We start from the raw sequence: 23,472 nt of genomic DNA on the forward strand, positions 1-23,472 counted from the left end.
AGTATAGAGATTGCCGGAGTAGAGTTAAGAGAGAAATCAGGAGGGCAAAAAGGGGATATGAGATTGCTTTGGCAGATCAGGCAAAGGTGAATCCAAAGAGCTTCTACAAATACATAAAGGGCAAAAGGGTAACTAGGGAGAGAGTAGGGCCTCTTAAGGATCAACAAGGTCATCTATGTGCGGAACCACAAGAGATGGGTGAGATCCTGAATGAATATTTCACATCGGTATTTACGGTTGAGAAAGGCATGGATGTTAGGGAACTTGGGGAAATAAATAGTGATGTCTTGAGGAGTGTACATATTACAGAGAGGGAGGTGCTGGAAGTCTTAACGCGCATCAAGGTAGATAAATCTCCGGGACCTCATGAAATGTATCCCAGGACGTTATGGGAGGTTAGGGAGGAAATTGCGGGTCCCCTAGCAGAGATATTTGAATCATCCACCGCTACAGGTGAGGTGCCTGAAGATTGGAGGGTAGCAAATGTTGTGCCTTTGTTTAAGAAGGGCGGCAGGGAAAAGCCTGGGAACTACAGACCAGTGAGCCTGACATCTGTAGTGGGTAAGTTGTTAGAGGGTATTCTGAGGGACAGGATCTACAGGCATTTGGAGAGGCAGGGACTAATTAGGAACAGTCAGCATGGTTTTGTGAGAGGAAAATCATGTCTCACGAATTTGATTGAGTTTTTTGAAGGGGTAACCAAGAAGATAGATGAGGGCTGTGCAGTAGACGTGGTCTACATGGACTTCAGCAAAGCATTTGACAAGGTACCGCATGGTAGGTTGTTACATAAGGTTAAATCTCATGGGATCCAAGGTGAGGTAGCCAATTGGATACAAAATTGGCTTGACGACAGAAGACAGAGGGTGGTTGTCGAGGGTTGTTTTTCAAACTGGATGCCTGTGTCCAGCGGTGTGCCTCAGGGATCGGTGCTGGGTCCGCTGTTATTTGTTATTTATATTAATGATTTGGATGAGAATTTAGGAGGCATGGTTAGTAAGTTTGCAGATGACACCAAGATTGGTGGCATTGTGGACAGTGAAGAAGGTTATCTAGGATTGCAACGGGATCTTGATAAATTGGGCCAGTGGGCCGATGAATGGCAGATGGAGTTTAATTTAGATAAATGTGAGGTGATGCATTTTGGTAGATCGAATCGGGCCAGGACCTACTCCGTTAATGGTAGGGCGTTGGGGAGAGTTATCGAACAAAGAGATCTAGGAGTACAGATTCATAGCTCCTTGAAAGTGGAGTCACAGGTGGATAGGGTGGTGAAGAAGGCATTCAGCATGCTTGGTTTCATTGGTCAGAACATTGAATGCAGGAGTTGGGATGTCTTGTTGAAGTTGTACAGGGCATTGGTGAGGCCACACTTGGAGTACTGTGTACAGTTCTGGTCACCCTATTATAGAAAGGATATTATTAAACTAGAAAGAGTGCAGAAAAGATTTACTAGGATGCTACCGGGACTTGATGGTTTGACTTACAGGGAGAGGTTAGACAGACTGGGACTTTATTCCCTGGAGAGTAGGAGGTTAAGTGGTGATCTTATAGAAGTCTATAAAATAATGAGGGGCATAGATAAGGTCGATAGTCAAAATCTTTTCCCAAAGGTAGGGGAGTCTATAACGAGGGGGCACAGATTTAAGGTGAGAGGGGAGAGATACAAAAGGATCCAGAGGGGCAATTTTTTCACTCAAAGGGTGGTGAGTGTCTGGAACGAGCAGCCAGAGGCAGTAGTAGAGGCGGGTACAATTTTGTCTTTTAAAAAGCATTTGGACAGTTACATGGGGAAGATGGGTTTCGAGGGATATGGGCCAAGTGCAGGCAATTGGGACTAGCTTAGTGGTATAAACTGGGCGACATGGACATGTTGGGCCGAAGGGCCTGTTTCCATGTTGTAACTTCTATGATTCTATGATTGCAGGAGATTCCCTAGCTAATCCTGAATTGATAGGAATGGAAGCAGGCGAGGGCAGTCCCACCCAGTTGGACAACGGACGAGAGGCGTTGGAGGTGGATGGTGTGGACACCCGTGTCAAAGGATGCAGACAGGCCAAGAAGGAAGAGGAGGGATAGTTTTCCACGGTCAGTCACATGGGATGTCATTTGTGACTTTGATTCGGGCCGTCTCAGTGCTGTGGCAGCGGCGGAAACCTGATTGGAGAGGTTGCAAATGCATTTGCAGGAAAGATGGGCACAGATTTTGGAAACGACAACACGTTGAAGGAGAGGAAAGGGAGGTTGGAGATGGGGGCCGTAATTTACAAGGACCGAGGGATCATGGATTTTTTTTGAGGATGGGGTGATGACGGCAGATTTGAAGAGGAGACGAGAGAGAACCGTGAATGAATGGGTTAACTTTGCCCCTTTGGACATTACATTTGGACATTGTAAGTTTAAACTGCAAAGACAGCAATGTGCAGAAATTTGAGAAGCTTCGGTTTTGAACAACAACTGATAAGAATGAAAGCAACGATGAGTGGAAGCTTCGAAAACCTTCGAACTGGCTTTTGTTTCTCAAAACAACTGATAAGAACCTTAACAGATAACAACTTGGATAAAACAATGCTGAAACAGATGGAAACCCTTGGGAAAGACAATTCAAGTTACTTGTTCACAGGTAACAGGAGTTTTAAGGTCTGCTGGTTATCGTTAATGACACTGATCTGTGGAAACCAGCGCTTACAGATAGGTCACCAATACACTCTGAAATATTGGACAATATCCAACAATGATTCAGCTCCAGGCAGCTGTCTTACTCTATGAACACATATTTCTGATCCGATACTAGGGTTCAGTGCAGAGAGCAGAGGGCAAACTGTTCAATAAAGAGAATCGTCCACCAACACTCCTTGTGGACGAGACTCAAATAACAGTCAAATCCTTAAAAATGACCATCAGTTGAAGAAAGTTATGAAAAGGAAATGGTGTTCATCGAACTGGGGCAGTGAATCGGCAACTGTTCACATGTTACATGAAGGAAACAAGGTGCATTACCAGATACTGAACAAGAGGATTACACTGAATACAATTAATAACCGGGTCTAAAGGACAAGGACAGTAAATACAGTTAAACATGGTTTACCGAATTAATTGCTGAAATAATGACTTACCAGGAACACCAACAGCAGCGAGGAGCGGATAGTAAATCTTTTGTACATCAATAATTGCCCAGAGAATCCGAAGCTGAGTTGGAATATACCAGAACATGACTTCATTATCTCTGAGATCCAATGATCACTGTTTGTACTGGAGGCAAAGCTGCATCAAACACTCCGCTGTGACGCCTTGAAAACAGTCCCTATTTATGGCCTGAGGGAACTCTCCAGTGAGACAATTAAACGACACATTGACATTAATTAAGGTCAGTAAACAAACAGGTCGGGTTAATCCCTGAACACCATGACTCGATATTGAAAATAACAGGTAAACAAGCATTTTACTGATGTGAAGTGAAGCTACCGAAAGGTCTGAATATTACTTACAAAAAATGATGTAAAAAAGGAAAATATGAATCCCGCAGTCTTACAGTACTGATGTGAAGAGAGAGCAGCTTCACTGACAGAGTTCAGATTATTTCTGTGAATTCAGCCGGCAATTTCAGAATTTTTCAAACACGTTTTCTGGGGTGGAGTAAACAAAAGTGCAAAAGACAACAAGGATAGATTAAAGCAGATAAAGTAATGGTCAGTAAGGATACATGGGGACTGATAATATAATAGTCAGTAAGGATACATTGGGGCTGATAATACAATGGTCAGTAAGGATACATGGGGACTGATAATACAATGGTCAGTAAGGATACATTGGGGCTGGTAATAAAATGGTCAGGAAGGAGACATGGGGGCTGATAATACAATGGTCAGTAAGGATACATGGGGACTGATAATACAATGGTCAGTAAGGATACATGGGGGCTGATAATACAATGGTCAGTAAGGATACACGGGGTCTGATAATACAATGGTCAGTAAGAACACATTTGGTGTGATAATGCAATGTCCTTTACGGATACATGTGGGTGACAACTGAATGTTTTGTAAGGATTCTTGAATGCAGATAATGCAATGATCATTAAGGAAACACGGGGTTTGCTAATGCAATGGTCAGAAAGAACACATTTGTGTGATAATGTAATGGTCAGTAAGAACATAGCGGAATGATAATACAGTAGTCAGTAAGAATACCTGGGGTTTATTCAACAATGGTCAGTAAGGATACGTGGGTTATGATACTGCCATGGTCAGTAACTGTAAATGGGGCAGATAATATACTGGTCACTAATAATGTGTAGGGGTGATAATACAATGGTGAGTACGGATACTTGAGATGTCATAATGCAATGGTCGATAAGGATACTTGGATGCAGATGATACAATGGTCAATTATGATACATCGGGGTTACAATACAATGGGCAGTAAGGATACATGGGGGCTGATAATGTAATGGTCAGGAAGGAGAGATGGGATTGATAATACAATGGTCAGTAATTATACATGGGGTGTGATAATGCAATGGTCAGTAAGTATAAATGGGGGTGATCAGAGAATGGTCAGCAAGGACACATATTGTGTGATAATGCAATGGTCAGTCGGAATACATGTGGTGGGAAAATACAATGGTCAGTAAGAGTACCTGGGATGTGTCAGTGCAATGGTCAGTAAAGATACTTGGATGCAGAGAATACAATTATCAGTGAGAATATATGTGGGTGAAAATAAAATGATCAGTAAGAATATAAACAATTGTCAGTAAGGATATATGTGGTGTGCTGATACAATGCTGAGTAAGGATACATGTGGAAGATAATGTAATGGTCAGTAAGAAGATATGACGGTGGTAATGCAACAGTCAGTCAGAATATATGGGAGTGATAATACAACGGCCAGTAAGAATACATGGGAGTGGTAATAGAATGGTCAGTAAGTAAAGATGGGGGCTGATAATACAAGGACCAGTAAGTATAAATGGGGGCCGATAATATAGTGGTCAGTAAGTATACATGGGGGCTGATAATACAATGGTCAGCAATTATACATGGGGGCTGATAATATAATGGTCAGTAATATACATGGGGGCTGATAATGCAATGGCCAGTAAGTATACATGGAGGTTGATAATAAAATGGTCAGTAAGCAGACACGGAGACTGATAATACAGTGGTCAGTAAGTATACACGGCGGCTGATAATACAATGGCCAGTAAGTATACAGGGGGGATGATAATACAATGACCAGTAAGTATACAGAGGCTGATAAGACAATGGTCGGTAAGCACACAGGGGCTGATAATACAATGGACAGTAAGTATACAGGGGCTGATAATACAATGGACAGTAAGTATACAGGGGCTGATAATACAATGGTTAGTAAGTGTGCATGGGGGTTGATAATACAATGGTCCGTAAGTATAAACGGTGGCTGATAATACAATGGTCAGTAAGGATACAAGGGGGCTGACAATACAATGATCATTAAGTATACATGGGTGTGATAATATAATGGTCAGTAAGGATAAATGAAGGATGATAATACAATGGTCATGAAGTATACATGTGAGTGATAATAGAAAGGTCAGTGGGTATACACGCCGGCGGATAATACAATGGTCAGTAAGTGTACATGTGGACTGATAATACAATGATCAGTATGGACAAATGGGCACTGATAATACAATGGTCAGTAAGGACACATGGGGACTGATAATACAATGGTCAGTAAGGACACATGTGGACTGATAATACAATGATCAGTAAGGACACATGGGGACTGATAATACAATGGTCAGTAAGGATACACTGGGGCTGATAATACAATTGTCAGGAAGGATACATGAGGCAGATCTTGCTAGAAATCGCTCGGAGCGTCGAATCAACGGACACCGCCGCTCCTTCGATTTAAATTAACGAAATTCCTTCCGGCGGGCTTTTCGGCGTCGAATTGTTTGAACTGGACCATGAATCCAATCCTGCTCTGTCCCCCGAGCCTCTGAGCAGCGTTGGTTGCCGCGGCTGGAAATGTCTGTGAGAGGAGAAGACACGCCCACAAAATCTGTCAGGAAGTGAAGTCACGCCCACAGCTCCAGCCTTCATTGCTCAAAGAGGTGAACAGACTTCTCATTGAAAGTTAGTGTTCTTCATGTAATTGTAAATTCAAAATAAACTTTTTATAAAAAGCCGAATTTAAATGAACCGTTTATAAAAAGCAGCGGAATCTTAAATAAACAGTCTTCAAAAAGGAGTGTAAAATAAAATGAACTGTTTTTGAAAAGGCTGTTTTTACACTGAGAAAAATGATGGAACAGCAAAAGATGAATGAGAAGAGGTGAAACAAATGTTGTGATGAAGACCTCTACACACTCCTCAATGAGGTTGAGGTGAGGCTTCGGCGGCTTCTGGGGAACGGAAGTCTCGGGCGGCACAGAAAGTTAGCGTGTTGGTGTGGAAGGAGGTGGCACAGGTTCTGAGCACGAACAGCACCGTGTCACGGAGAGCGGAACAGGGCCGCAAAAAATCAATGATTTAATGCAGTCGGCCAGGATATATAGAGAGTTTTTGACACACAAAAGATCAGATTTAAATGAGCTGAGTTTAACTAATGCATAAACACAGGTTGTTTCTGGGTGGTGTGGTCAAGGTTCAATCGAATGGCAACTGGTCGTAAAACTCAGTTGCCATTGTGGACGGGCCTCACTAAATGCTTTTAGAGATCTTTTATCCCAACTCCATAGATTTGAGATGTTAAATTACAATTAGTGAATTAGACCCTGTCTCCAAACCCCCAACTTATCTCTCTCACACAAACAAGCACAAACTGATTTTTATTGTTCAATATCCTGTAAAGTCAAATGGCTTTTAATAACCGTGAGAGGTCGAAGACCGTCGGCGGTTCAGCCTTTATGAGGGAGATGACCGAGAATGAAGAAAGGGCCACTCAGCTGCAGGGCAACACTTCCAGTTTAGTGCCTGGTAACCGATCAGACACTGGAGCGAGGAAAGGTGAGTTTCACATTCCTCTATTGGCCAGCTGCATGTTTAAAACCTGCGTGTTGTCTGAAGGATGGGAAAAGGAGATTCGAGTCTGACCATGCTCGTGCAGCGTGTGGGCGTCTGTGATGTGAACGATGAACATGCTTCACCAGTGGAACATTTTGTTCTTCCTTCCCACAGGTTCACAGCCGTCTGAGGACACTCGGGCTGCAGAAGGTGGTGAGTCGGCGGCGTCAGAGAGTGATGGTGTTTGGGCTGCAGAGGGTGATGGTGTTTGTGCTGCAGAGGATGATTGTGTTTGTGCTGCAGAGAGTGATGGTGTTTGTACTGCAGAGAGTGATGGTGTTTGGGCTGCAGAGGGTGATGGTGTTTGTGCTGCAGAGGGTGATGGTGTTTGTGCTGCAGAGGGTGATGGTGTTTGTGCTGCAGAGGGTGATGGTGTTTGTGCTGCAGAGGGTGATGGTGTTTGTGCTGCAGAGGGTGATGGTGTTTGGGCTGCAGAGGGTGATGGTGTTTGTGCTGCAGAGGGTGATGGTGTTTGTGCTGCAGAGGGTGATGGTGTTTGTGCTGCAGAGAGTGATGGTGTTTGGGCTGCAGAGGGTGATGGTCTTTGTGCTGCAGAGAGTGATGGTGTTTGTGCTGCAGAGGGTGATGGTGTTTGTGCTGCAGAGAGTGATAGTGTTTGGGCTGCAGAGGGCGATGATATTTTTGCTCCTGACTCCACCTGCCACCCTCAGGATGTTGATGTGGGGGGAGCGCTTGACCATGAGGAGCCTCACCTCACCGCCTCTCCAACTCCAGGCCCCTCTGGCTCTGTGCGAGACACACACAATCCCCCTCTCACAGGCAGCCGCCAGCTGAGTCCGACCTGTCGGGGTGTGAGGAACCGATGCGAGTTGGGGTAGATGCGCCCCAGTCCCCCGTGAGGCGAAGTCGACGTCATCCCCCTCCTCCCTCCTCCCCCCCCCCCCCACCCTCCCGCCATGTAGATGATGAATTCGGAGAGAACATCAACGGTCAACAATTGAGACGATTGACGGCTGATGATAGCGACAAGTACCGTGACTGTTTCGTCTCCATGAGACAGGAGATCAAGGATGCTGGACAGAACATTAGCGTCAAGCTGGCCCATACTGGACAGAACATTGCCCAGCTGGCCCATACTGGACAGAACATTGCCGAGCTGACAAATATTCACCAGGTTCTCGTACATTTCATGGAGTTGAATGCGAGCACGGCTGTGCTGCACCTGAAGCCCGTGACACACCCCGTGCCACTTCCTGCCGCAGACAGAGTACAGGCCCAAGAGCCAGGAGCTATTCCTGCACCTGACGCTGCTTTTATTCATGTCCCCGTCGAACAGCAGCACCCCAGCTCCGAACTCCCTGATTACAGCCATTTTGTAAGACACAGAGTTCGTGCCCTTCGCTCAAGAGGGGCTCGATCACAGGGAGGGATGGGGGCCAGGAGGAAATCGGATGCTCCTCGAGTGCAGAGTTCACCTCCTCTTGTTCAGAGTGTCACAGCGACCCTCGAGCTTGCCGCAAGGGGGCGTCTGTAAATCTTATTGCTGTTTGTTCGGTTGGTGTTTTGGTTGTTTGTTTTTATTCGCTTGTTGATATTTTGTTATGTGATGAATCTCTTCTGATTGTTTGTGTCATAATTTTTGTTGCTGCTGCTGCTGCCCTTCAAACTTAATCAGAAGTCATTTGTAATTGTTCGAAGATTTTCTGAATATGAACCATGTTAAAATCACAACTGCTTTCGAACTAGAAAATGAATAAGTTAACTCAATTTTTATTTAAAGTTTTTCACCACACACCTCAATGTTCACAATCAAGTTTTCCAATAACTAACTACCTCAAATGTTAATGTAAAGTTTTGCACTAATTTTTTGATGCTGCAATTAAAGCTCACTGTTTCACTTTCAATCTTGCTTGTCCTGTTATCTGCTTTCCTGGGAGGGGGCTGGGAGTCAATCACCCACTTCCATCGATGTCTAAAATCATCAGCCACTGGGTGCCCTGTCGCTGCCCTGTCCCCTGCAGCCCCGGTTTCCTCGGGGGTGGGGATGGGTGGAACCAACCAAGGCCCGAGCAACATCCGGGTTGTCATCGTGATTCTCGTCCATTCCCAGCGGCATCCTGCCTGCCTGCCTGGTCAAAGGTCAGTCCTTCCCGCAGGGAAAAATTGTGCAACGCACAGCAGACAACCACAACCCTGGAATCCTTGACAGGTGAGTACGGCAAAGATCCCCCGACCTGTCCAAGTATCGAAAGCGTGATTTCAGCTCCCCGATTCTCCTCTCCACTACTTGGCGCGAGCACACGTGGGCACGGTTGTCCCTCTCCTGAGCTGGACTATTGGTCCTGTGGTCGGGTGTCATCAGCCACGGCTTCAGCGGGTCGCCCTTGTCACCTGATATCCATCCAGATCCTTGCTGCTCTCCGGTGAAGGTATCATTGCAAGTCTGAGTGGCGAAGGACGAAGGCATCATGGGCACTTCCCTTATGATCTGTATTTGCACTCATGATCCACAGGTGTAAACAATTTTACAACACCAAGTTATAGTCCAACAATTTTTATTTGAAATCTACAAGCTTTCGGAGGTTTCCTCCTTCCTCAGGTAAACATTTACCTGAGGAAGGAGGAAGCCTCCGAAAGCTTGTCGATTTCCAATAAAAATTGTTGGACTATGACTTGGTGTTGTAAAATTGTTTACAATTGTCAACCCCAGTCCATCACCGGCATCTCCACATCCACAGGTCGGCATCGCAAAGGATCCTCACATTTAACCAATTCAACCCCTTCCTGTTGATGTTAGTGACAGGTGCCTCATTGGGTGCCTTCCATATCACACGGGTTCCATCGACTACACCATGAACTCTGGGGAATCCAGCGATCCTGGGGAACACGGTAGACCTCTCCCTTTGGGGAATCCAGCGATCCTGTGGAACATGGTAGATCTCTCCCTTTGGGGAATCCAGCGATCCTGTGGAACACGGTAGATCTCTCCCTTTGGGGAATCCAGCGATCGTGGGGAACACGGTAGATCTCTCCCTTTGGGGAATCCAGCGATCCTGTGGAACACGGTAGATCTCTCCCTTTGGGGAATCCAGCGATCGTGGGGAACACGGTAGACCGCTCCCTTTGGGGAATCCAGCGATCCTGGGAACACGGTAGACCTCTCCCTTTGGGGAATCCAGCGATCCTGTGGAACACGGTAGACCTCTCCATTTGCGGAATCCAGTGATCCTGTGGAACACGGTAGACCTCTCCATTTGCGGAATCCAGCGATCCTGTGGAACACGGTAGACCTATTCCTTTGTCGATCTGGGGACATGTCGAGGTTGATGAACTGGGAAACCCTGCGGAATATCGCGTCCGTGACCTCATGAATTCACTCTCGCAGAGCTCTGGGTGATGGTGTCTCTGTGATCGGATGAATTCAGACTCTCACAGGGCTCTGGGTGATGGTGTATCTGTGGGCTGATGAATTCAGACTCTCACAGCGCTCTGGGTGATGGTGTATCCGTGACCTGATGAATTCAGACTCTCACAGGGCTCTGGGTGAGGGTGTATCTGTGGGCTGATGAATTCAGACTCTCACAGGGCTCTGGGTGATGGTGTATCTGTGGGCTGATGAATTCAGACTCTCACAGGGCTCTGGGTGAGGGTGTCTCTGTGGGCTGATGAATTCAGACACTCACAGGGCTCTGGGTGATGGTGTCTCTGTGGGCTGATGAATTCAGACACTCACAGGGCTCTGGGTGATGGTGTCTCTGTGGGCTGATGAATTCAGACTCTCACAGGGCTCTGGGTGAGGGTGTCTCTGTGGGCTGATGAATTCAGACACTCACAGGGCTCTGGGTGATGGTGTCTCTGTGGGCTGATGAATTCAGACTCTCACAGGGCTCTGGGTGAGGGTGTCTCTGTGGGCTGATGAATTCAGACACTCACAGGGCTCTGGGTGATGGTATATCTGTGGGCTGATTAATTCAGACACTCACAGGGCTCTGGGTGAGGGTATATCTGTGGGCTGATGAATTCAGACTCTTACAGGGCTCTGGGTGATGTTACACATGTCACCGGGGCCTAACTGAAATGACCCACATGCCACTGACGAGGACCTGCAGGAAATAGAAGGTGGCTGAAGCTCCTCTTGTGACATCTCACAGAGGCGGCCCATTGCCTCCTTGCGAAAACGAAGTCTCCACAGAAATATCTCTTCAGACAACAATGTGGCTGATGTGGAGTATATGGACTTTCAATTGGCGTTTGATAAAGTTCCGCATGGTAGGCCTAACACCAAGACTGCGGCCCCATTGAATAAAGGGGGCTGTAGCAACATGGGTACAGAAATTACTGGGGAACAGAAACAGAGAGAAGTGGTAAACGGTTGTTTTTCGGACTGGAGGAAGGTGTACAGTGGTGTTCCCCAGGGTCAGAGCTGGGACCACTGCTTTTCTTGATATATCTTAATGACTTGGACTTGGGTGTTCAGGGCACAATTCCAAAATTTCCAAAGCTTGGAAGGATCGTATACAGTGAGGAGGACACTGATAGACGTCAAGAGAAAACAGACAGGCTGGTGGCTTGGGCGGGCACGTGGCAGATGAAATTTAAAGCAGAAAAATGCGAATTGATACATTTTAGTGGGAAGAATGAGAAGACGCAATGTAAACTGGAGGGTACAACGCTAAAACGGATAAAGGAACAGAGATATCTGGGGGTTTATGTGCACAAATCGTTAAAGGTGGCAGGGTATGTTGAGAAAGCGTTTAAAAAAGCAACGGGATCCTAGGCTTTATAAATAGTGGCACAAGTACGAAAGTATGGAAGTCATGATGAACCTTTATAAAACACTGGTTTGACCACAATTGGAATATTTTGTCCAGTTCTGGGCACCACACTTTAGGAAAGATGTGAATGTCTTCGAGAGGGTGCAGAAGAGATTTACTAGAACGGTTCCAATGATGAGGGACTTTAGTTACGTGGATAGACTGGAGAAGCTGGGGTTGTGATTCTTGGAACGGATCGAGGTGTTCAAAATCATGAAGGGTCCAGACAGAGTAGATGGAGAGTAGATGGAGAGAAACTATTCCCATTGGTGGAAGGGTCAAGAACTAGAGGACATCGCTTTAAGGTGATTGGCAAAAGAACCAAAGGTGACGTGAGGAACACCTTTTTAACACAGCGAGTGGTTGCGATCTCGAATGCACTGCCCGAGGGGGTGGTGGAGGCAGATTCAATCGTGGCTTTCAAAAGGGAATTGGATAAGTACTTGATAGGAAAAAAATGCAGGGCTCCAAGAAAAGGGACGAGCTGGAATGATCTCGCACAGACAAGGCACAGATTCGATGGACCGAATGGCCTCCTTTCGTGCTGTAACCTTTCTCTGACGGTGTGATGGAAATGGGAGAAGAGTGAAAATGAGTCAAAATACGACCGTAATAACAACTATCAGGAGTGGGGGTTGAACCCACGCTGGTAAAACCCATTGAATCTTACGTTTAAACTCTTAAGCACTCGGTCATCCTGCGTTTTGAATTTGTGTGTAATGTGCCGGAGTGTCATTTCTTTCATCTCTTCGTCAGTCAAGGTCCAGAATGAAATGATGTCGGGAGTGGAGAAAGAGACTTTGAAAAGCGTTGAAGAATTGACACACGCACCCACACGGACAGATTGGAAGCTTTGAGAAAGAAAGCTCTGAACCGTAGTCGGCAGGATTCTAACCTGCGCGGGGAGACCCCAGTGGATTTTCAGTCGATCGCATAAACCACTCGGTCACAACTACTTGATTTCAGTTAAATGCTGTTCACTTAAAATTGCAACGATCCTTCCGTGCGGTAACATTTCTATCATGCAAATGAAGAAGAGTGACAATGAGCAGGATCAAAATGTAACCGAAGTAACAGCTGCGAGGAGTGGGGTTCGGAAACACGCGGGGATAAATCCACGGGATCTTAAATCCAAAGCCTGAACCACTCGGTCATCCTGGTCCTTCCAGCACGACCGCTCGTCTTTAGCTTTTTACATCCCTGTGGAAGCTTTTAGAGTCCGTTATGTTTCTTGCCAGTTTACTCTCAATTTCTATTTTCCCTCTTTATCAATTTCTTGGTCCTCCTTTGTTGAATTCTAAAATGCTCCCAATCCTCAGGCTTACTGCTTTTTCTGGCAACTTTATTGCCTCTTCCTTTGATTTAATATTATCTTTAATTTATCTTGTTAGCCACGGTTGGATCACTTTTCCTGTTGGGTTTTTGTGCCTTAAGGAATATATATTTGTTGCAGTCTATCACTGTCCTCCTCATTGTTTACTACACTTCCTAGTTTTGTGTCATCTGCAATTTTTAACATTTTGCCCTGTGCACCCAAGTCCAAGTCATTAATATATATCAAAAAAACAGTGGTCCCAATACCGACCCCGAGGGAACACCACTGTGCACCTCCCTCCGTCCGAAAAACTTTCACTTGCAATTTATCTCCAATATTTGATGTGGAAAATACATTGAAAGACTAACTCGGATAATCCCACTTTGACAATTTAATTTCACTGATATTCCAGCGATTTTAAACTCCATTCAGGTCTCTCTCTGCACCCGACCGACCCCCCCGGCTCCGCCCCGCCCCGCCCCCTTGTCTCCATCTGTGTCCATCTCTGCATCTGGACATCTCTCTCCCTCTATCTGTCTCTCTCTCTCTCTCTTTCTGTCTGTCTCTTTCTATCTCTCTGTGAATCTTTCCACAACAGCCCGTTAAATAAACTGTCATCAAATTATTCGTTCAGGCGGAACAGTCGAAATCCATTTTTCCTCAATCAGTCGATTGTCGCAATCAGTTGCAGAAACCTGTTGATCTGACTTCACCCGCTGAAGAACATTATCTTTCGCGTTTTGCTCATGGGGTGCGGTGGCCAAGTGGAAAGGCGTCGTTCTCGTCAACCGAAGAGCGCGGGTTCGATCCCCATCCGTACCTGCTTCAGGTTTCAAATTTTAATGAAATGACCGAATTGATGACAGTTTGTTTAACTTTCCACGGGCCACTGTTGAAAGAAGACTCACTGTTCACATTTCCATCTCTCTATCAGTTAAGATCCAGAATAAAGTGATGTGGGGTGCGAGGAAAAGAGTGATAAAGAGAGACACTGGGACAGAAAGAGACTCTCTCGGTCTGTCTGAGTCTGTGTCAGTCTCTCTCCCTCCATCTGTCTGATACCCGCAGATTTGAGAATCACAGGGTCAAAGAAGGAAACAGATTGGAACACATTGAGCCTGTGTCCTGTTTCAAAACCGACTCGCAGGAAAACGGCTCCGGTAGAATCGTTAAATGGTCAAAGTTTTTCTGGCGACTTTGACCTCTTCCCTGAGATGGGGAGACACGGGGACGTGGCGCGATTAAAAGGCTTCGGAAAAATCATTTCCAATTGGATATTTTCCATCGTGGTGAGATATCCCCCCTCAGCCAGGGATTTAGTTCCCCGACGGGGAGGAAGCATTTTTAAGAGGCCAACTACAAATTTTACTTCTTTGCCTCGCTTCTTCTTCAAAAACGACAGAGAAAAATAGAACAGAAAAATAATGAAACAGGTGATTGTCACTTTCAGAATATTATTGAGCGGAGACTGTTTGGGGACTGAATTCTTGGGGCCCGTCTGTTGCAGAGCACAAATGTGTTCCGATCTGTTTCCTTCTTTGACCCTGTGATTCTCAGATCTGCGGGTATTAGAGAGGGGGAGGGGGAGAGACAAACAGACACAGAGAGAGAGAGAGAGAGACAGACAGACAGAGAGAGAGAGACGGAGACAGAGAGAGAGCGACAGAGAGACAGAGACAGAGAGACACACACACAAAGACTGAACGTGAGACACACATTGAAACTTAGAGGGAGAGAGAGAGAGAGATTTAACGATTATGCCTCTTTGTGTAATGTGCCTGAGTGCATGTGTACATATAAATGCCGGTGTGTGTAATGTGCCTGTGTGTATGTTTAGTGCTGATGTTCCTTTGAGAGTGAGGTGCGAGCTTGAGGAAGCTTCCCACTCTCCCCTTGTGCGCAAAGCTTTCCAATAAACTTGAACTTTCGTCTGGTTTTGCTCCAAAAATTCGAGTCTAAAAATGTTTATATTTGTATGTATGCCTGCGTGTGTAATGCGCCTGTGTGTATGTGTGTGTATATATATATATATATATGTGATGCCTGCGTGTGTAATGTGTCTAAATGTGTGTGTGTTTGTGTGTGTCTCACTTTTTCTAAGCTTTTCTGAGTGGGTCTCTCTTTCTCTGTCTTTCTCGCTCTGTCACTCTCTCCCGCTCTCCCCACATCACGTTATTCTGAACCTTGACGAACAGAGAGATGGAAATGTGAAAGGTCAGTCTTCTTTCAACAGTGGCCCGTGGAAACCAGGGTTCAATTTCCCGACCGGGAGGTTACATTTTTATTGCCTTTAAAGCTTCACTTTCATTCCTCTTGCAATTTATCTCCAAGTGGAGGTTTACCAGAAAGATCCCACATACAACAATGAAATGGATGGTCAGTTAATCTGCGTTTTGGTTTTGTTAGTTGAGGGAGGAAGGATAATTTCCTTAATAATGGATTCTAGCATTTTCATTTTAGACACACACATACACAGCCATGTACACACGCAGACACTGATACACAGACAGATACTAACACACACACACACACACACACACACACACAGGTACACTCACTGACAGACAGACACACGTGTAGATTGAACCGCAGAGATGAAAGGTCATCAAACAAATGGTTAAAATAGATTCACTGAAATCTGAATCCTGTTTAACGCCATCTGTGGTGAGTGTCCTTTACTGACCCACACCAGTTCTTCGTTAGTGTACTGGTGAGTATCACCGCTTATCACGCAAGTGACCGGGGGTTCAATTCTCCAACGGGGAGGTTGCACTTTCGCTGCCTTCAAAAGTTTCACGTTCATTTCTCTTGCAATGTATCACTAATATTTGATGCGGAAAATACACTGAAAGGCTATCACGGACCACGAGGCACCGGACACAACAAAGGCAAACCAAGCCCAGTCGACAATGCAAAGTCCTCCTCACCAACATCTTGGGACTTGTAACAAAATTGGGAGAGCTGTCCCAAGAATAGCCTGACATAGCCATACTCACAGAATCATACCTTTCGGCCAACGTCCCAGACTCTTCCATCACCATCCCTGGGTCTGTCCACTCCCACCGGCAGGACAGACCCACCAGAGGTGGCGGTACAGTGATATGCAGTCAGGAGGGAGTCCTCAGCATTGACTCCGGACCCCATGAAATCTCATGGCATCAGGTCAAACATGGGCAAGGAAACCTCCTGCTGATTACCACCTACCGCCCTCCTTCAGCTGATGAATCAGTCCTCCTCCATGTTGAGCAGCACTTAGAGGAATCACTGACGGTAGCAGGGGCACTCTGGGTGGGGAACATCCATGTTCATCACCAAGAGTGGCTCGGGAGCACCACTAAGTTAAGCGAATTGCAATGAACTAAATGGTTGAAATAGAGTCACTGAAAATTGGAGCTCATCTTACGCCATCCGTGGTGATTGTCCTTGACCGACTCACGGCAGTTCCTCGTTAGTATCGTCTGTCCAGCGGGAGACCGGGGAGGCCCAACTTTAACCGCTTTTAAAAGACAGAGAAACACTCTGAATTGCGTTGTAAAAGTGAGACACACACAAGCAGACACCCAAACACTCGACCAGATTGAAACGGAGAGATGAAAGGTTTGAAAAGAAAGCTCTGAACCGTAGTCGGCAGGATTCGAACATACGCGGGGAGAATCCAATGGATTTCGGGACGACGACTTGACCTGTTCGAAATGCTGTTCATATTAAAATTACAAAGATCCATCGCTCTGTAACAGACGAGCATTAAGAATCAGGATGCCTGTGTGGAATGTACCTGTATTTGTGTGTCTCACTTTTTCGAAGCTTTTCTGAGTGAGTCGCCGTTTCTCTGCCATTCTCTCTCTCTGTCACTCTCTCCCGCGCTCCCCACATTACTTTATTCTGGACCTTGATGAACAAAGAGATGGAAATGTGAAAGGTAAGTCTTCTTTCAACAGTGGCCCGTGGAAAGTTAAGCAAATTGTCATCAAATAAATGGTTAAAATAGATTCACTGAAACCTGAAGCGCGTCTGACGCCATCTGTGGTGAGTGTCCTGAATTAGCCCACGGCAGTTCCTCGTTAGTATCGTGGTGAATATCCCCGCCTGTTATGCAAGAGGCCGGGGCTTAATTCCCCGACGAAATATATCAAATCTTATTGCCTTTAAAAGCTTCACTTTCATTTCTGTTGCAATTTATCTTCAACATTGGATGCGTGAAAAAACACTGATAAACTAACTCGGACTATCCCACTTTCCACAATATAATTTCACTGATATTCCAGCGATTTTAAACCTTCCTCTCTGCGTCACCTTGATGACAGAACCACAATAATGAGCATGAAATGAAAGGCAGAGTCGCGTTGTTTTATTTTATTCGTTCATGGGATGTGGGCGTCGTTGGAGAGACCAGCATTTATTGCCCATCCCTAATCGCCCCTTGAGAAGGTGGTGATGAGCTGCCTTCTTGAACCGCTGCAGTCCGTGCGGTGAAGGTTCTCCCACAGTGATGTTAGGAAGGGAGTTCCGGGATTTTGACCCAGCTACGATGAAGGAACGGCGATATATTTCCAAGTCGGGATGGTGTGTGACTTGGAGGGGAACGTGCAGGTGATGATGTTCCCATGCGCCTGCTGCCCTTGTCCTTCTGGGTGGTAGAGGTCGCGGGTTTGGGAGGTGCTGTCGAAGATGCCTTGGCGAGTTGATGCAGTGCATCCTGTAGATGGTACACACTGCAGCCACTGTGCGCCGGTGGTGGAGGGAGTGAATGTTTAGGGTGGTGGATGGACCTGAGGAACTTCTGCAGCAGTGTCCTGGGGCTGAGATGATTGGCCTTTGGCAACCACTAACCATCTTCCTTTGTGCTCGGTATGTCTTCAGCCACTGGAGAATTTTCACCATGATTCCCATTGACTTCAATTTTACGAGGGCTCCTTGGTGCTACACTCGGTCAAATGCTGCCTTGATGTCAAGGGCAGTCACTCTCACCCCACCTGTGGAATTCAGCTCTTTTGTCCATGTTTCGACAAAGCCTGTAATGAGGTCTGGAGCCGAGTGGTCCTGGCGTAACCCAAACTGAGCATTGGTGAGCAGGTGCGGCTTGATAGCACTGTCGACGACACCTTCCATCACTTTGTTGATGTTTGCGAGTAGACTGATGGGGCGGTAATTGGCCGGATTGGTTGTGTCCTGCTTTTTATGGACAGGACAGACCTGGGCAATTTTCCACATTGTCGGGTAGATGCCAGTGTTGTATCTGTACTGGGACAGTTCTGGAGCACAAGTCTTCAGCACTAGAGCGGGGATGTTGTCGGGGCCCGTAGCTTTTGTTGTATCCACTGCACTCAGCTGTGAGACACACACGCACAGACACATTACACACACGCAGCCATGTACAAATCGACACTGATACACAGATAGATAATCACACATACAGTTACACACACTGACATACAGACACACACGTGTATGTTTAAACGCAGATATGGAAGGTTTGAAAAGAAAGCTGTGAACCGTTGTCGGCAGGATTCGAAGCTGCGGGGAGGCCCCAATAGATTTCTGGTCCATTGCCTTCAGCACAACGACTTAACCTCAACTAAAACCTGCTCACTTAAAATGGCAACGACCCATCGCTCTGCAACACACAGGCACCAAGGTTCACGAGGCCTGTGTGTGTAATGTGTATGTTTGTCTCACTTGTTCTGAGCTTTTCTGAGTGGGTCTCCTCTTTCTCTGCCTTTCTCTCTCTCTCTGTCACTCTTTCCCGCGCTCCACACATCACTTTATTCTGGACCTTGACTAACAAAGAGATGGAAATGTGAAAGGTAAGTTTTCGTTCAACAGAGGCCGGTGGAAAGTTTGTGTGCAACGTGCCTGAGGGTCACTTCCACGCTTTTCTGAGTGTCTCACAGTCTTTCTTTCTCCCTGTCATTTTGTCCCCATCTCCCCACATCATTTTGCTCTGTCCCTTGACCAACAAAGTGATGGAATTGTGAAATGTAAGACCTCTTTCAACAGAGACCCATGGAAAGTTAAACAAACTATCATCGAATAAACAGTTTAAAAAGATTGACTGGAACATAAAACATGTCTCAGACCACCTGTGGTGAGAGGACATTCACTTCGTGCATCAGTTCTCCGTTAGTGGGAGCACGCGGGAGACCGAGGTTCAATTGTGGCATTAAAAGTCTCACTTTTATGTTTCTGGCCATTTATCTACAATATTGGATGCAGAAAATCTATTGATAAAATGTTCCCACCTTCCCGAAATTAATTGCACTGATATTCCAGCGAATCTCAGATCTCTCTTCTCTGCTCCACTCTGGCCTTTGAGTCTGAAGATTGTGGGTTCAAGCCCCACCCCACCAGAGAGCTGAGCAGAGCAGAGGTTCCCAAACCGGGAACCGGACAAGGTTCGCAAGGGGTCTGAGAAGAGGGAGGCCGGTGAAACTCACAAAACAGGAGATGCCTGCAATACCAATCGTCTCCAGTGGTGGCGGTGCAGCTCTCCCCTCAACTCTCTCAGTTTGATGCAATCACAATTGCCCACAACAAAAATTTGCATTGATATCGAGTCTTTAACGCAGCAAAACGCCCCAAGGCGCTTCACACCAGCGTAATCGGACAAACAATTGACGCAGAGCCGCATGACTGGTATAGTTATCAGCCGTCGCTCAGTGGGCATCAGTCTTGGCAACTAGCTCACAATGTGTTGAAAGAAGGCTTGTCTTTCACATATTCCATCTCTTTGTTAGTCAAAGTCCAGAATGAAATGATGTGGGGAGCGGGGGAAAGAGTGACAGAGAGACACTCTGAAAAGCGTTGAATAAGTGAGACACACACGGACAGACACAATACACACACACTGACTCAGCAGACACTGATACACAGATAGATACTCAAACACACAAGTACACACACTGACAGACAGACACACACATGTCGGTTGAAACGCAGACGTGAAGGGTCTGAAAACAAAGCTCTGAACCTGCACGGGGAGACCCCATTGAATTTTTTATCCATCGCCCGAAACAACTCGGCCACGACTGCGAGAGCTCAGCTAAATGCTGCTCACTTAAAATTGCAACGATCCATCGCGCTGCAACAGACGGGCACCAAGAACGACCGTGCCTCTGTGTGTAATGTGTGTGTGTCTCATTTTTTCTCAGCTTTTCTGTGTGAGTGTCCGTTTCTCTGTCTTTCTCTCAATAGTCCAATATTCCCTTTGCCTTCTGGATTACTTGCTGCACCTGTATGGTGACTTTATGTGTTTCATGTACGATGACACCCAGATCCCTCTGTACTGCAGCATTTTGTAATATTTCTCCGTTGAAATAATATTTTGCTTTTTTATTGTTCCTGCCAAAGTGGATGACTTCACATTTTCCCACCTTATATTCCATCTGCCAAATTTTTGCCCATTCGCTGAACCTGTCAATATCCCTTTGTGTCACCCTCGCAACTTGCTTTTCCACCTATTTTCGTATCATCTGCAAATTTGGCAACAATACACTCTGTGCCTTCATGCAAGTCATTGATATATATTGTAAATAGTTGAGGCCACAGCACTGATCCCTGCGGCACCCATCAGTTACCGATTGCCATTTTGAAAATGACCCTTTAATCCCGACTCTTTGTTTTCTGTTCGTTAGCAAATCCCCAATCTATGAACTCTTATCTTGTGCCTGTTATTCTCTGCGAGGTAAAGGTCAGAAGCAGTGGCAGGAAGCGGCAGAAGGCACGGGTGGGTGCAAGCGTGGAGAATAACAAGCAGCAGGGATACCACCTTTTATATGGCACGTTTTCGAATGCCTTTTGGAACTCCAAATATACTGCATCCATTGGTTTCCCTTTATCCACCCTGATCGTTACTTCCTCAAAGAACTCCAATAAAATTTTCAGACACGATTTCCCATTCATAAAACCATGTTGACTGTTCGAGATTGTATCATGAGTCCGCGAATGTCCTGCTCCGAGTTCTTAATAATGGATTCGAGCATTTTCATTTGACACACACTCGGATCGGTTGAAACGCAGAGATGAAAGGTCGGTAAAGAAAACTCTGGACCGTAGTCGGCAGGATTCGAACTTTCGCGGGGAGACCCCAATGGATTTCTAGTCCATCGCCTTAACCACTCGGCCACGACTACTTGCTAAAAGCACAATGCTGCTCACTTAAAATCGCAATAATCCAGCGCTCTGCGACACAGAACAGCAGAACTGGTGTCGGTGTCAGCCGTCGGTCAGGGGGTCGATTGTTCACGCAAGTTACTCGTTTGTATAGTGGTGGGTATCCCTACCTATTACATGGTCGACCTGGCTTAAAATACACCTGGACGATGAACTTCTACGACATTTAAAGTTTTCATTTATCTCCAAAATTGGACGTGTGAAAAAACACTGATGAACGAACTCGGACAATCCCACTTTCCACAATCTAATTTCACTGATATTTCAGCGATTTTAAATCTCACTCTCCGCGTCACCTCGATGTCAGAACCACAATAATGAGCAAGAAATGAAAGGCAGAGTCGCGTTGTGAACAGACCCGGGCTAATTCAGCATCCCGAAGTGGCTGATGGAGGCAGATTCAATGATGGCTTTCAAAACGGAACGGGATAAGCACTTGAAAGGAAAAAAATTGCAGTGCTCGGGGGATAGGGCGGGGTAGTGGGACCAGCTGGATTGGTCTTGCATGGAGCCGGCACGGACACGCTGGGCCAAAAGGCCTCATTCCGTGCTGTTACCTTTCTATGATTCTGTGATGCAAATGGCAAAAGAGAGTCAATGATCAGTATCAAAATATAACGGAAACAATATCTACCACGAGTGGGGCTTGAATCCACGCGGGTAGAAACCCATTGGATTTTAAATCTAACGCCTTATCCACTCGGCCATCCTGGTCCTTTCACAATCTTGCTTTATGTGTAATGTACTTAAGTGTCACTTCTTCTACGCTTTCCTTTGTCATCAAATAAATGGTTGGAATGGATTCAATGAAATTTGAAGCGTGTCAAACGCCATCTGTGGGGAGTGTCCATCAACTGCTCACGCCAGTTCCTCGTTCGTGTTGTGCTGAATATCCCCATTTGTCACGCGGTTGATCAGCGTTCAATTCTCCAATGTCGAAGTCCCGGTGTTTCTGCCTTTAAAAGCTTCACTTTCATTGATCTCCACTATTTGATGTGGAAAATACACTGAATGTCGAACTCGGACCATCCGACTTTCCACAATTTAATTTCACTGATATTCCAGCGATTTTAAAACCTGCTCTCTGCCTCACTCTTCACCTCGATTTCAGAACACTAATAATGTGCAAGTAATGAATACGCAGAATCGAGCTGTTTGCAGACCCGGGCTAATTCAGCCGCTCTAAATAGAGAGAGAGAGACATACAGAAAGAAATTTATTTCGAATATTTGATGTGGAAAAAACATTGAAAGACTTACTCGGACCATCCCACTTTCCAAAATTTAATCTCACTGATACTCCAACGATTTTAAAACTCTCTATTAAGGTCTCTCTATCTCTCTCTCCCCATGTCTCCATCTCTCTCCCTCGTTTTCTCTCTCTGTCTCTTTCTATCTCTCTCTCTGTGAATCTTTCCACAATGGCCCGTGAAATGAACTGTCATGAAATTATGACTTCAGGCGGAAAAGTCGAAATCCATTGCTCCTCAATCAGTCGATTGTCGCAATCAGTTTCTGAAAGCTGTTGATCTGACTTCAGCCGATGAAGAGCATTATTATCCCGTTATCGATCGAGGGGTGCGGTGGCCAAGTGACGAAGCATCGGTTTCCTAAACAAAACCGCGCGGGTTCGATCCGCGTCCGTTCCTGTTTTCAGCTTCAAATATTAATGAAATGATCAATTTGATGACAGTTTGTTTCACTTTCCACGGGCCACTGTTGAAAGAAGACTCACTGTTCACATTTTCATCTCTCTGTTCGTTGAGATCCAGAATGAAGTGATGTGGGGTGCGAGGAAAAGAGTGATAAAGAGAGACACTCAGAAAGAGATTCTCTCGGTCTGTCTGAGTCTGTGTCACTCTCTCTCCCTTCATCTGTCCAATCCCCGCAGATTTGAAAATCACAGGGTCAAAGAAGGAAACAGATTGGAACACATTGTCCCTGTGTCCTGTTTCAAAACCGACTCCCAGGAAAACGGCTCCGGTTGAATCGTAAAATGGTCAATGGTTTCTCTGTCTTTCTCTCAATATTCCGTTTGCCTTCTGGATGACCTGCTGCACCTGTATTTTGAATTTTTGTGTTTCATGCACGATGATACCCAGATCCCTCTGTACTGCAGCATTTTGTAGTATTTCTCCATTGAAATAATATTTTGC

The 23,472-nt window shown here is 45.8% G+C and overlaps 1 protein-coding gene and 2 non-coding genes across 3 annotated transcripts in view; 1 reads left to right on the plus strand and 2 right to left on the minus strand.

Annotated features, from left to right (window-relative positions):
* LOC137315822 (zinc finger protein 239-like) overlaps positions 1-23,472 on the plus strand; it is a 118,407-nt gene that overhangs the window by 37,947 nt on the left and 56,988 nt on the right. The window contains exon 2 of the mRNA XM_067980300.1: positions 3,979-3,988. Within this exon, the coding sequence (XP_067836401.1) occupies positions 3,979-3,988 (10 nt within the window). The remainder of the gene's footprint in view (positions 1-3,978; positions 3,989-23,472) is intronic.
* trnas-aga (transfer RNA serine (anticodon AGA)) lies at positions 21,196-21,277 on the minus strand. Its single transcript has one exon. It is a non-coding gene; the product is annotated as a tRNA-Ser (tRNA).
* Positions 21,949-22,031, minus strand: trnal-uaa (transfer RNA leucine (anticodon UAA)). Its single transcript has one exon. It is a non-coding gene; the product is annotated as a tRNA-Leu (tRNA).

The sequence above is a fragment of the Heptranchias perlo genome, unplaced genomic scaffold (genome assembly GCF_035084215.1).
Source record: "Heptranchias perlo isolate sHepPer1 unplaced genomic scaffold, sHepPer1.hap1 HAP1_SCAFFOLD_56, whole genome shotgun sequence".
Classification (NCBI taxonomy): Eukaryota; Metazoa; Chordata; class Chondrichthyes; order Hexanchiformes; family Hexanchidae; genus Heptranchias; species Heptranchias perlo.